At 45.7% G+C, this 14,325-nt stretch overlaps 1 protein-coding gene across 1 annotated transcript; it reads right to left on the reverse strand.

Annotated features, from left to right (window-relative positions):
* Nucleotides 1-4,698: 4,698 nt before the first annotated feature.
* RASSF10 (Ras association domain family member 10) lies at nucleotides 4,699-7,644 on the reverse strand. Its single transcript, XM_063946404.1, has one exon. The coding sequence runs from the start codon at nucleotides 6,375-6,377 to the stop codon at nucleotides 5,037-5,039; it is 1,341 nt and encodes a 446-aa protein (XP_063802474.1). The 5' UTR covers nucleotides 6,378-7,644; the 3' UTR covers nucleotides 4,699-5,036.
* Nucleotides 7,645-14,325: the final 6,681 nt, after the last annotated feature.

Here is a 14,325-nt window from a genome sequence, read left to right on the forward strand (position 1 = left end):
ACACTGCCCTGGTCATTGTGTGACACAAGAGAAGTCGGGAGGTTTAACCCTTCTTGCTGCCCAGGCAACCTCCAAACCTCAAGTTAGCAATAAGCGACAGGACTCCAGCCAACCACAAAGTCAGGCCTCATCACATCCACATTGTGTGAATACAATACAAATGGCACCTTTCAGCTGGGCCAAATTCTCTGGCTTAATACCTTGTGCTTCAACAAACAGCGTTTGTTTGCTTTGATTTTAGCAAATCCCTGAGGTTTGTACTGTCCAGCCCTGATTTGTTAGTAAAACGAAGCTGAACAAATACAAGGTGCCCGGTAGCCATGATGCTGAACATTTTTATTGGAGGGAAATATCCGTAGACTTCAGAGAAGAGCATTCCTTCCCTGGCCTCAGGATTCCTACCTAAAAAACAATATGTGGAATAATAACAAATACACAAATCTGTACCGCAAGGGGACTCTTTACGCTCAACCCGCTGCCGCCATTCTCGCGGGCTGGATCCTGACAGCCAGTAGACCGCCCGCCAGTAAATAGTATGTAACTCTTTTGGAATAATATAGTAAAGAAAAATCTACAGACAGGAGGGGAGTGGAGATTCCGATTTATCAAGAGGCCCCTGGCCAGCGTCAGGTCGGAAGTGGTATAGGACCAGCACATGATTCTAGTAGAGGGAAATTTATAAAAACACGGTTTTCAGTTTCACTGCCTTTATAAATTTTTGCTATTGGAGCTTCCGTTCAGACATGACTTAGGGGTTCACATAGATAACATATTAAGCAGCAGTACCCAAAGTAGGAGAGCAGCAAAGAAGGCTAATAAGATATTAGCATGCATAAAACGGGGAATTGATGCAAGGGACGGGTATTATACTCCCATTATATAAATCACTAGTGAGGCCACATCTTGAATACTGTGTGCAATTTTGGGCACCATATTACAAAAGGATATCCTGGAGCTAGAACAGGTTCAGAGGCGTGCGAGCAAACTAATCAAGGGCATGGAGACGCTGGAATACGAGGAAAGGCTTGCACGGCTAGGCATGTTTACATTGGAAAAGAGGAGACTAAGAGGGGACATGATCAACATCTACAAATATATAAGGGGTCAATACACAGAGCTCGGGAGGAACCTGTTTTCTATAAGATCAGCACAGAGGACACGTGGTCACTCGCTTAGGTTAGAGGAGAGGAGTTTCCGCACATTGAGGCTAAAAGGTTTTTTCACAGTAAGGACAATACGTGTTTGGAATTCCCTGCCTGAGAGAGTAGTAACAGCGGACTCAGTCAACACCTTTTAGAATGGGTTAGATAAATTCCTATTGGATAAAGATATTCAGGGTTATGGTACGTAGTCACGCATTATAGTTACTATAACTAGTCCTAACATAAAGATAACTAGTCCTATAATAAGACTGCACAGGAGACCACAAATAGGTTGAACTCGATGGACAATTGTCTTTTTTCAACCTTAGTTACTATGGGGGTAATTCCAAGTTGATCGCAGCAGGAACATTTTTAGCAGTTGGGCAAAACCATGTGCACTGCAGGGGAGGCAGATGTAACATGTGCAGAGAGAGTTAGATTTGGGTGTGGCGTGTTCAATCTGCAATCTAATTTGCAGTGTCAAAATAAAGCAGCCAGTATTTACCCTGCACAGAAACAAAATAACCCACCCAAATCTAACTCTCTCTGCACATGTTATATCTGCCTCCCCTGCAGTGCACATGGTTTTGCCCAACTGCTAAAAATGTTCCTGCTGCGATCAACTTGGAATTACCCCCTATGTATGTTACATGTGCTGCAACTAGGGTTACCACCTCATCCCTTTAATTCTGGACACATTAATTACACAGGTTCTGTGGCTGGCTGACTTCAAGACTCCATTCCACCTGGTTTTAATCAGTCACAGAACCTGTGTAATTAATATGTGTCCAGGATTAAAGGGATGAGGTGGCAACCCTAGCTGCAAGCTACAGCAGCCAAACAGTCTGCAGTTTCTGCAGCACAGTTTGGTTGCTACGGGTTACAGCATGTCAGCACATATTGCACCCCTGACATTAGTTGGCCCGTGCCTGTCTATACTCCATAGTATGACACACTGTAAGCAGGTGACTTGGCTTTTATGTACTGAAATCTAATACAGAAGTCAGATCAAGAAAGATGGGGAGATCAGGATTCATCTGATCTGAGATAAATCAATGATGCAATTTATAGAGAAAATCTAGTTGGAGTAACTCAGTGATACTCCGCTGCCACAATGAGACTGGCCACAGAGGTAATCATTACATGTGATAAATTGCCCTGTGATTAGTTCTGTGCCAGGAAATCATCTCCCAGAACGCAGTGTCTGGCTGGAGCTGCGAGGTTAAGTAGACATGCTTTCTTATTCAGAACATTGGTAGGGTCAGCAATTACTTTCCAAACGTTTGAACAGATAATCTGGAGAATGCAGATTGTACACTCACAGCCTGGGAAGTTCTATGTATTGCATGCGGCTAGCTGGGCAGCATCTGATTGGCCCCTTTTATTTCTAAGACCTAGCTCTAAAGGGCTCGTGCACATGGGGGGTCATTCTGACCCGATCCCATGCTGCAGTTTATCGCAGCGCTGCGATCAGGTCAGAACTGCGCATGCGCCGCAGTGCGCAGGAAGAGGCGCACGCCTCTGACAGGCAGAGGCGGTTGCGGGGGAAGGGTGGCGGAACGGTGGCGTTTGGCCGCCGTTTCGTGTCCGGCCAACGCAGGCGCGTCGTCACACGTAGCCGATGTGGGCCAGGGAGCGACGAGTAGCTCCCGGACAGCATGCTAAAGCTGCTCTGGCCGGGGACTACTCCTAAAGTGCAAAAGCATCGCCGCTGTGCGATGCTTTTGCACTTCTGCGCGAGGGGGCTACAATCAACTCGGAATCACCCCCATGGTTGGTGAAAAATAACACAAACCTTGTAGTTTGTCCTAGCATTAGCAGAGCACTGGAAGTATGTTTAGATAGCGTGTCCAGTTTAGGGTACTGCGTATTATGCTCCGCATTCCCATCACAGCTCATACAAAGAGAAGTTTTTTGCTACTCAGACAGTTTGAGTTCACAGCAACATTTCCGAAAGAAGGTTTAACCACTTTACTGGCATGGTCAGATCACATGCGATCGTGCCGCCCCACTGTGCCCCCAGTTTTTAACGCAAAGATAAGTTCTGCGAATGTGCATAATATAATATTTAAATATTTAAAAAAATACTTTGTAAACTATATTAAATATAACATTTGTTTGTTTTTTTAAAAACAATGTTATGAACTGTTTTGAAGGGAAAAATTGTCAGTTATGTGGTTAATAGGCTTTATAAGAATGAGTATTAAATGCTGACAATAAGGATTTGTGTACGAGGCTTTAGCAAGAACACACAAGCATGTCAGTCCTGCATTAGGAACAGCAAGCTCCCTTCTGAAATGTCCCTCTGCCGACTACACAGAACAGACCCACCCCCTCGTTTTTGTCATGTTAGGATAACTTCTGATACCCGAGGGGAAATGGGCCCTACAAACTGCGCAATATTAATGAAAGATACGAACGATCTCGTTCATTAATGAACGAGATCCCGTTCATATCTTTCAGTGTGGGGGCACCAGCGATGAACGATGTGCGGCCCCGAGCTCGTTCATCGCTGGTGCTCCATCGCTTGTGCATGCAGGCCAATATGGACGATCTCGTCCATATTTGCCTGCACTGCTATGGAGCCGGGTGACGGAGGTAGTGAAGAAACTTCACTCCCCCCGTCACTGCCCCCCCTCTGCCGGGTCGCCCGTCGGCCGTATCCGCCGTCGGGCAGCTCGGCGGCGGATCGCATAGTGTGTACATTCTGTTGCCACACTTTACTATGGGATGTTTATAGGGAAAAAAAGAGCCTTATTTCCCTGCAGGGACTTATCCCTGCTATTGTCCTCTCTGACCTGAACTTTGCATCTGTGGTTAGACCAGTGGTTCTCAAACTGTGTGCCGTGGCTTCCTGGGGTGCCTCGGGACACTTGCAGGGGTGCCTCAAGCTGGTGGTCTAGCACCAATTCAAATTATTTATGGTCATTGTAACAGGCAATACCAGTGCTGGTGGCTGCCAATCATAACATATATGGACAAACAGAAGCGAATCTTGTCCCTCAGCACACAACTGATCCTAACGATGATATATAAACACAATGTACTTAATATAATATTTCTTTTTAAATAAGAAACTTTTGGCCTAGGGGGTGCCGTAAAAAAATTCTGATACTCTAGGGCGCCGTGATTCCAAAAAGTTTGAGAACCACTGGGTTAAGAGGAATAAACAGAAAGTAAGGACTGGTACAGCTAAAGCATCCGCTCCCCCAACAGCAGATGGTTCACAATGGCAGAATCAGCCTGGAGAATGTTTCCTTAGCCGGTATAAGCATATGTCTGTTACATGCTGGTACACGTAGTCCATATGAGCTCCGCTTCCACACTGGCATTACAATATGTAAGTGCCTTATTCTCATCTCGGACACAGATCTTTGTCTGGAAATCACAGTTGACCAAGTAAATGGACATGTAACCGAGAGAATAATATTGCTTTGCATTTGGCTGAAACACTACAGAAGCACTTAATCAGTGTGCAGTAAGAACACAAACCCCAAACGTCAGCTCTGGTAAACAGGCATTAAAGATAATGCATTAGAATAAACAGCACATGTACTTAAATGGATACTTAGCAAATATTTATTTTAAAATAAAAATAAATGTCATACAATAGCCATTGTTTCTAGGGCTGTCAGAGCCCACGTAATGTCCCTGCGTGTGTTGTGTGCAACATTATAGAAACTTTACATTAGGTAGAAAATAAACCTTACATTCTATGTACAGCATTCCAGGAGTTACGTGTGCTTGCCCGGCCTGTGTGCAAAAAGGGACTGAAAAGTTCACTTTGTGATTACAATCTGCTAATTAAGATATGGAGGGAGATCTTTCTACAGCAGGAGTGACTGAGCATCTCTCTTTCTGTGCACCCTGAGTGTGGTCTCCTAGTCATGTCCACTATACCAAGGATTCACAGACTGGTGTGGAGTCAGAGTCCTGACTGTGCATTGAACTCAGTCCTGTGTCTGAATCCTCGTCATTGCCCTCACAGTTTGTACATCTCCCCCCATCCTTTTTGACCCAAACTCCTGGGCTGTCTACAGAGGTTGTTTCTACAACCTGTGAGCAACTTGGGCTGAGCTCCTTAGCAACGTCCTGTTTCTCTGACAGTTCTAGGGCACCCAAACTATCCAAGAGACTTTGTAATTCTCTCTCCTTTTCACTCCACACGTCTTGGGTGTAATCCAAATCAGCCCTGATAGCCTCCAGGTCTGTGTTCAACCTCAGTCCTATGTAGAGACTGGTACTGAGCTCTGTTTTGACCTGTTCCTGCTCAAAGAGCAATTCACTTTCACATTCGCCGTGGTCTCCACCAGTAGTGGTGGAAGGGTCATGGTCCTTTGCAGACAGCTCCTCCTGGCGCCGGTCCATCCACCTTTTATTCAACTCCTCTTGAATATGGGTGGTAATCTGTTCAATAAGGGTCTCTTGTTGGGTGATTTGATCTTGGAGCAACAAGATCCCCTCACATTTCTCAGCATAGTCCTCAATGTCTACAAATAGTTCTTCTTGGGAAACTTTTCCTTCTGGATTGCTGTCACAGTCCTTATCTGGAAGTACCCCGACCAAATATGTGTCTTGGACATAATTAACCCCATGTCTTTTCATCCTGTCAAAATGTATTTTAGCCTCATACCTTTCTATATCCCTGTCCAGGTCATAAATTCTCTGCACCTGCTGGCGGATGGTGTGGTCTTGGGAAAGGACCAGATGTACCAGAGTTTCCATCTTCTCTACAGCGCTGGAGTCTTTGGATAAAGTCTCTTGACTCTTCTTGTTCATCCTGGCCAGCTTTCTGAAGGCCTTTCTAACAACCCTGCGCTGTTTCTCCTTGGTCATAGCTATAGTTGCCTTGGTGGCTTCCTTGAACAGGCAGGGGCTTTCCTTGCTGAGGACCACCTTGGCTTCAGCGCTTCGGGGACCTACATTGGGCAGAGATGCTTCGCTCCTCACCAGCACAAACCTGACATTCTCCTGCTCCTCACCCCATGCTGTCCACAGCCTCAGTATCTTGGTTTTGTTGGGGAGTATCCTCTCGAAGCCCCTCCACTTTTCCACTATGCAGTAGCAGTGGGGTGGCCCTAGCAGCATGGAGCCCTCTGCAGCTTGCGTCTGGTTGTGGTCCTCCAGCAGCACCTTCACCACATCTGCGCAAGTCGTACGCCTGGTCAGCCCCGAAACCAGCTTCTCTTCCTCGCACAGCCAGACCGAGATCTTCCACTCCTCCTCGCTCTCCATCCTGGCTCAGGTCAGGTCACAGCTCCGGGGTATGGAGGGCAGGAGCAGGGCTATAATCCATATACTGTATTGCAGAGCACTGTCCCAAATCAGGTCCGGTCACAGCTCCGGGTTATGGAGAACAGAAGCAAGACTATAATCCATATACTGTATTGCAGAGCACTATCCCAGCTCAGGTCCGGTCACAGCTCCGGGGTATGGATGGCAAGAGCAGGGTTATAATAATCCATATACTGTATTGCAGAGCACTATCCCAGCTCAGGACCTGTCACAGCTCTGGGGTATGGGAGGCAGAAGCAGGGTTATAATCCATATACTGTATTGCAGAGCACTATCCCAGCTCAGGTCCGGTCACAGCTCTGGGGTATGGGAGGCAGAAGCAGAGTTATAATCCATATACTGTATTGCAGAGCACTATCCCAGCTCAGGTCCAGTCACAGCTCTGGGGTATGGAGGGCAGGAGCAGAGTTATAATCTATATAGTGTATTGCAGAGCACTATCCCAGCTCAGGTCCAGTCACAGCTCCGGGGTATGGGAGGCAGAAGCAGAGTTATAATCCATATACTGTATTGCAGAGCACTATCCCAGCTCAGGTCCAGTCACAGCTCTGGGGTATGGAGGGCAGGAGCAGAGTTATAATCCATATACTGTATTGCAGAGCACTATCCCAGCTCAGGTCCAGTCACAGCTCTGGGGTATGGGAGGCAGAAGCAGAGTTATAATCCATATACTGTATTGCAGAGCACTATCCCAGCTCAGGTCCAGTCACAGCTCTGGGGTATGGGAGGCAGAAGCAGAGTTATAATCCATATACTGTATTGCAGAGCACTATCCCAGCTCAGGTCCAGTCACAGCTCTGGGGTATGGAGGGCAGGAGCAGAGTTATAATCCATATACTGTATTGCAGAGCACTATCCCAGCTCAGGTCCAGTCACAGCTCTGGGGTATGGAGGGCAGGAGCAGAGTTATAATCCATATACTGTATTGCAGAGCACTATCCCAGCTCAGGTCCGGTCACAGCTCCGCGGTATGAAGGGCAGGAGTATAATCCATATATTGCAGAGTAGCCCCCAGCTCAGGTCCGGTCACAGCTCTCTCCTATGTATGGAGCGCATCCACATACTGCAGAGCGGCTGGTGGCAGAGCCTCACTTTCCCAGCTCATGAGAGGCAGAGTGCTGGTACTCAGGATGCGCTGCTGCGGTCCCTGTGCTCCGGAGAGACTCCCTCACCCAGCTGCAGCCGCTCTCTGTCTGTGCCTGCACAGTGCACAGCTCCGTCTGCTGCAGCTTTTCCTCCAGACACACGTCACTCTCCTCCCGCCCCTTCACTGGGATTCGCTGGCTCTAATACAGTGGCACTCGGTGCCTGTCCTGCCCCAGACTTTACTAACTACTATCAAAATGACTAGTTCCCCACAATATGTATCACCAGTCAGCTCCCAATGTGCCAGTGTGCGCTGTGGTATCACTAGGGGAAAGCAGGGTCTGTTCCTGCACTCAGTGTACAATCAGTGACAGAGCTATTCTTTATTTCCTCCTCATACTGACCAGTGTCACCAGTAGTATTTCTTCCTCATACTGACCAGTGCCACCAGTAGTATTTATTCCTCATACTGACCAGTAGCACCAGTAGTATTTATTCCTCATACTGACCAGTAGCACCAGTAGTATTTATTCCTCATACTGACCAGTGCCACCAGTAGTATTTCTTCCTCATACTGACCAGTAGCACCAGTAGTATTTCTTCCTCATACTGACTAGTGCCACCAGTAGTATTTATTCCGCATACTGACCAGTAGCACCAGTAGTATTTATTCCTCATACTGATCAGTAGCATTTCTTCCTCATACTGACCAGTGCCACCAGTAGTATTTCTTCCTCATACTGACCAGTAGCACCAGTAGTATTTATTCCTCATACTGACCAGTGCCACCAGTAGTATTTATTCCTCATACTGACCAGTGACACCAGTAGTATTTATTCCTCATACTGACCAGTAGCACCAGTAGAATTTATTCCTCATACTGACCAGTGCCACCAGTAGTATTTATTCCTCATACTGACCAGTAGCACCAGTAGTATTTATTCCTCATACTGACCAGTGCCACCAGTAGTATTTCTTCCTCATACTGACCAGTAGCACCAGTAGTATTTCTTCCTCATACTGACCAGTGCCACCAGTAGTATTTATTCCGCATACTGACCAGTAGCACCAGTAGTATTTATTCCTCATACTGATCAGTAGCATTTCTTCCTCATACTGACCAGTGCCACCAGTAGTATTTCTTCCTCATACTGACCAGTAGCACCAGTAGTATTTATTCCTCATACTGACCAGTGCCACCAGTAGTATTTATTCCTCATACTGACCAGTGCCACCAGTAGTATTTCTTCCTCATACTGACCAGTAGCACCAGTAGTATTTATTCCTCATACTGACCAGTGCAACCAGTAGTATTTCTTCCTCATACTGACCAGTGCCACCAGTAGTATTTATTCCTCATACTGACCAGTAGCACCAGTAGTATTTCTTCCTCATACTGACCAGTGCCACCAGTAGTATTTCTTACTCATACTGGCCAGTAGCACCAGTAGTATTTCTTCCTCATACAGACCAGTGGCACCAGTAGTATTTCTTCCTCATACAGACTAGTGGCATCAGTAGTATTTCTTCCTCATACAGACCAGTGGCACCAGTAGTTTTTCCACCTCATACTGACCAGCTGCACCAGTAGTATTTCTTCTGCATACTGACAAGTAGCACTAGTAGTATTTCCTCCTCATACTGACCAGTAGCACCAGTAGTATTTATTCATCATACTGACCAGTGGCATCAGTAGTATTGCTTCCCTATACTGACCAGCGGCACCAGTAGTATTTCTTCCTCATACTGATTAGTGGCACCAGTAGTATTTCTTCCTCATACTGACCAGTAGTATTTCTTCCTTATACTGACCAGTGGCACCAGTAGTATTTCCTCCTCATACTGACCAGCGGCACCAGTAATATTTCTTCCTCATACTGACCAGTGGTACCAGTAGTATTTCCTCCTCATACTGACCAGTGGCACCAGTAGTATTTCCTCCTCATACTGACCAGCGGCACCACTAGTATTTCTTCCTCATACTGACCAGTGGCACCAGTAGTATTTCTTCCTCATACTGACCAGTGGCACCAGTAGTATTTCCTTATCATACTGACCAGTAGCACCAAACCACCAGTAGTATTTCTTCCCCATACTGACCAGTGGCACCAGTAGTATTTCTTCCACATTCAGACCAGTGGCACCAGTAGTATTTCTTCCTCATACTGACCAGTAGCACCAGTAGTATATCTTCCTCATACTGACCAGTGACACCAGTAGTATTTCTTCCTCATACTGACCAGTGGCACCAGTAGTATTTCTTCCTCATACTGACCAGTGGCACCAGTAGTATTTCTTCCTCATACTGACCAGTAACACCAGTAGTATTTATTCCTCATACTGACCAGTGCCACCAGTAGTATTTCTTCCTCATACAGACCAGTGGCATCAGTAGTATTTCTTCCTCATACTTACCAGTAGCACCAGTAGTATTTCCTCCTCATACTGACCAGCGGCACCAGTAGTATTTCTTCTGCATACTGACCAGTAGCACCAGTAGTATTTCCTCCTCATACTGACCAGTAGCACCAGTAGTATTTATTCCTCATACTGACTAGTGGCACCAGTAGTATTTCTTCCTCATACTGACCAGTAGTATTTCTTCCTCATACTGACCAGTGGCACCAATAGTATTTCCTCCTCATACTGACCAGTGGCACCAGTAGTATTTCTTTCTCATACTGACCAGCGGCACCAGTAGTATTTCCTCATCATACTGACCAGTGGCACCAGTAGTATTTCTTCCTCATACTGACCAGTGGCACCAGTAGTATTTCCTCCTCATACTGACTAGCGGCACCAGTAGTATTTCTTCCTCATACTGACCAGAGGCACCAGTAGTATTTCCTCCTCATACTGACCAGTGTCACCTGTAGTATTTCCTTCTCATACTGACCAGTAGCACCAGTAGTATTTCTACCTCATACTGACCAGTAGCACCAGTAGTATTTATTCCTCAGAGGAGCAGCCTATTTGGACCTTTGTGCACCAGCTATATTGCACTTTTACAGCATATCTTTTCCAGTGACATTATCTGGAGAATTGATGGTGAACGTGTGAGTAACACTAAAACGCAGGTGTCTGCATACGGCACCCGGAGACTCACAGAGCCTGGAAGCCGGGCTCCAGAGGCATTATCAGGAGAATCAACGGTGAAGGTGTGCCTATTAACGGGACGCAGGTGTCTGCATACGGCACCCGAAGACGCGGACTCACAGAGCCTGGAAGTCGGGGTAATTAACAATAACATACCAGGCGCCAGCGAAGCGCCTTCCCGCAGCCCGAGACCGTCTCACATTATTTTCCTGTTCCGCATGTCAGCTTCAGGTGCGAACCATATGTAAAGTTCCGTTGTGGAGCGTTTGTCACACTTACCTGTTGCACTTTTTGGCTGAGTGGCAATTTGATGAAGAGTGTCTAACACTACAAAACATAACGAGACACTGTTGCAATTTATAGCTGGTCAAACTATTTGCACGATCCTATACAAAGGACTTATTTTTAGTATTTTTATTGATTTTTCTGTGCACAGGAGTTTACTTATGATCCACCTCCTTTAGCTTATTATTAGCTTATTACTATGTTCTGATTTTTGCTTTTTTGATTTATGTTTTATTTAGACCGGTCTAATCAATTTATTCTTAAATTAATTTTTAAACATACATGTATGTATGTGTGATAAAAATAAAAAAGAATCATATAAAGTATATTTAATTATCCTTTTTGTTTTGTTTTTATTGAGTCAAGCAAACTCTGAGCCATATCATTCTGTAGAGTTAATTAGCGCAGGAATCTATGTGTCTGTTGTTTCCAAGTTACCAGGGACTTTAAAGTGCCGGTTTCTCTCTGTTTGACTTGATTTACCCCAAGTCAATTTTTTTCTTGCAGCTTGAACATATATTGTATTGGTTTAAATATTGATATTAAACATTGTATTAACACAACCATTTTAGTTGGGTTGTGGTATATTAGCGCCTGGTTAATTTTTGCATGGTATTTATTCCTCATACTGACCAGTGGCACCAGTAGTATTGCTTTCTCATACTGACCAGCGGCACCAGTAGTATTTCTTCCTCATACTGATTAGTGGCACCCGTAGTATTTCTTCCTCATACTGACCAGTAGTATTTCTTCCTCATACAGACCAGTTGCACCAGTAGTATTTCCTCCTCATACTGACCAGCGGCACCAGTAGTATTTCTTCCTCATACTGACCAGTGGCACCAGTAGTATTTCCTCCTCATACTGACCAGTGGCACCAGTAGTATTTCCTCCTCATACTGACCAGCGGCACCAGTAGTATTTCTTCCTCATACTGACCAGTGGCACCAGTACTATTTCTTCCTCATACTGACCAGTAGCACCAGTAGTATTTCCTTCTCATACTGACCAGTAGCACCAGTAGTATTTCTTCCCCATACTGACCAGTGGCACCAGTAGTATTTCTTCCTCATACAGACCAGTGGCACCAGTAGTATTTCTTCCTCATACTGATCAGTAGCACCAGTAGTATTTCTTCCTCATACTGACCAGTGACACCAGTAGTATTTCTTCCTCATACTGACCAGTGGCACCAGTAGTATTTCTTCCTCATACTGACCAGTGGCACCAGTAGTATTTCTTCCTCATACTGACCAGTAGCACCAGTAGTATTTATTCCTCATACTGACCAGTGCCACCAGTTTTATTTCTTCCTCATACCAACCAGTGGTATCAGTAGTATTTCTTCCTCATACTGACCAGTAGCACCAGCAGTATTTCCTCCTCATACTGACCAGCGGCACCAGTAGTATTTCTTCTGCATACTGACCAGTAGCACCAGTAGTATTTCCTCCTCATACTGACCAGTAGCACCAGTAGTACTTATTCCTCATACTGACCAGTAGTTCTTATTCCTCATACTGACCAGTGGCACCAGTAGTATTTCTTCCTCATAATGATTAGTGACACCAGTAGTATTTCTTCCTCATACTGACCAGTAGTATTTCTTCCTCATACTGACCAGTGACACCAGTAGTATTTACTCCTCATACTGACCAGCGGCACCAGTAGTATTTCTTCCTCATACTGACCAGTGGCACCAGTAGTATTTCCTCCTCATACTGACCAGTGGCACCAGTAGTATTTCCTCCTCATACTGACCAGCGACACCAGTAGTATTTCTTCCTCATACTGACCAGCGGCACCAGTAGTATTTCCTCCTCATACTGACCAGTAGCACCAGTAGTATTTCCTTCTCATACTGACCAGTAGCACCAGTAGTATTTCTTCCTCATACTGACCAGTGGCACCAGTAGTATTTCCTCCTCATACTGACCAGCGGCACCAGTAGTATTTCCTTCTCATACTGACCAGTAGCACCAGTAGTATTTCTTCCTCATACTGACCAGTGGCACCAGTAGTATTTCTTCCTCATACAGACCAGTGGCAACAGTAGTATTTGTTCCTCATACTGACCAGTGGCACCAGTAGTATTTGTTCCTCATACTGACCAGCGGCACCAGTAGTATTTCTTCCTCATTCTGACCAGCGGCACCAGTAGTATTTCTTCCTCATACTGATTGGTGGCACCAGTAGTATTTCTTCCTCATACTGACCAGTAGTATTTCTTCCTCATACTGACCAGTGGCACCAGTAGTATTTTCTCCTCATACTGACCAGTAGTATTTTCTCCTCATAATAACCAGTGGCACCAGTAGTATTTCCTTCTCTTACTGACCAGTTGCACACGTAGTATTTCTTCCTCATACTGACTAGTGGTAAAAGTAGTATTTATTCCTCATACTGACCAGTGGCACCAGTAGTATTTCTTCCTCATACTGACCAGTCGTATTTCTTCCTCATACTGACCAGTTGCACCAGTAGTAGTTATTCCTCGTACTGACCAGTAGTATTTCTTCCTCATACTGACAAGTAGCACCAGTAGTATTTCTTCCTCATACTGACCAGTAGCACCAGTAGTATTTATTCCTCATACTGACCAGTGCCACCAGTAGTATTTCATCCTCATACTGACCAGTAGCACCAGTAGTATTTCTTCCTCATACTGACTAGTAGTATTTCTTCCTCATACTGACCAGTTGCACCAGTAGTATTTCTTCCTCATACTGACCAGTAGCACCAGTAGTATTTGTTCCTCATACTGACCAGTAGTATTTCTTCCTCATACTGACCAGTGGCATCAGTAGTATTTCATCCTCATACTGACCAGTAGTATTTCTTCCTCATACTGACTAGTAGTATTTCTTCCTCATACTGACCAGTTGCACCAGTAGTATTTCTTCCTCATACTGACCAGTAGCACCAGTAGTATTTGTTCCTCATACTGACCAGTAGTATTTCTTCCTCATACTGACCAGTAGCACCAGTAGTATTTCTTCCTCATACTGACCAGTAGTATTTCTTCCTCATACTGACCAGTAGCACCAGTAGTATTTCTTCCTCATACTGACCAGTAGTATTTCTTCCTCATACAGGCCCTCATTCCGAATTGTTAGCTCGCTGCTATTTTTAGCAGAATTGCTAGTCGGCTAAAATCCGGCAGTTCTGCGCATGTGTGGAGGTGTGCCCTGGGGACAGCGCTGGGGCAGCTTGTCTGTCCCCAGCGCTGGGTGCGTGGCGGCGGCGGGTGTCCGGTGCAGGGATTACCCTTTTCCCTGCACCGGACCAGAGGCTGCGGAGGGGTTTGAATGATGGCGCCCTCCGGGAGCCAATCGCGGCTCCCGGAGAGGCGGCCAATCAGAGAGGGACGTGGCGAGCCAATTGGCGCTCGCCGCGTCATAGGCCCCGCCCCCGACGTCTG

Source organism: Pseudophryne corroboree, chromosome 11, assembly GCF_028390025.1.
Source record: "Pseudophryne corroboree isolate aPseCor3 chromosome 11, aPseCor3.hap2, whole genome shotgun sequence".
Classification (NCBI taxonomy): Eukaryota; Metazoa; Chordata; class Amphibia; order Anura; family Myobatrachidae; genus Pseudophryne; species Pseudophryne corroboree.

Excerpts from the sequence above, each read along its gene's own strand:
- RASSF10 (XM_063946404.1), bottom strand. The coding sequence starts at position 6,377 with ATGGAGAGCGAGGAGGAGTGGAAGATCTCGGTCTGGCTGTGCGAGGAA.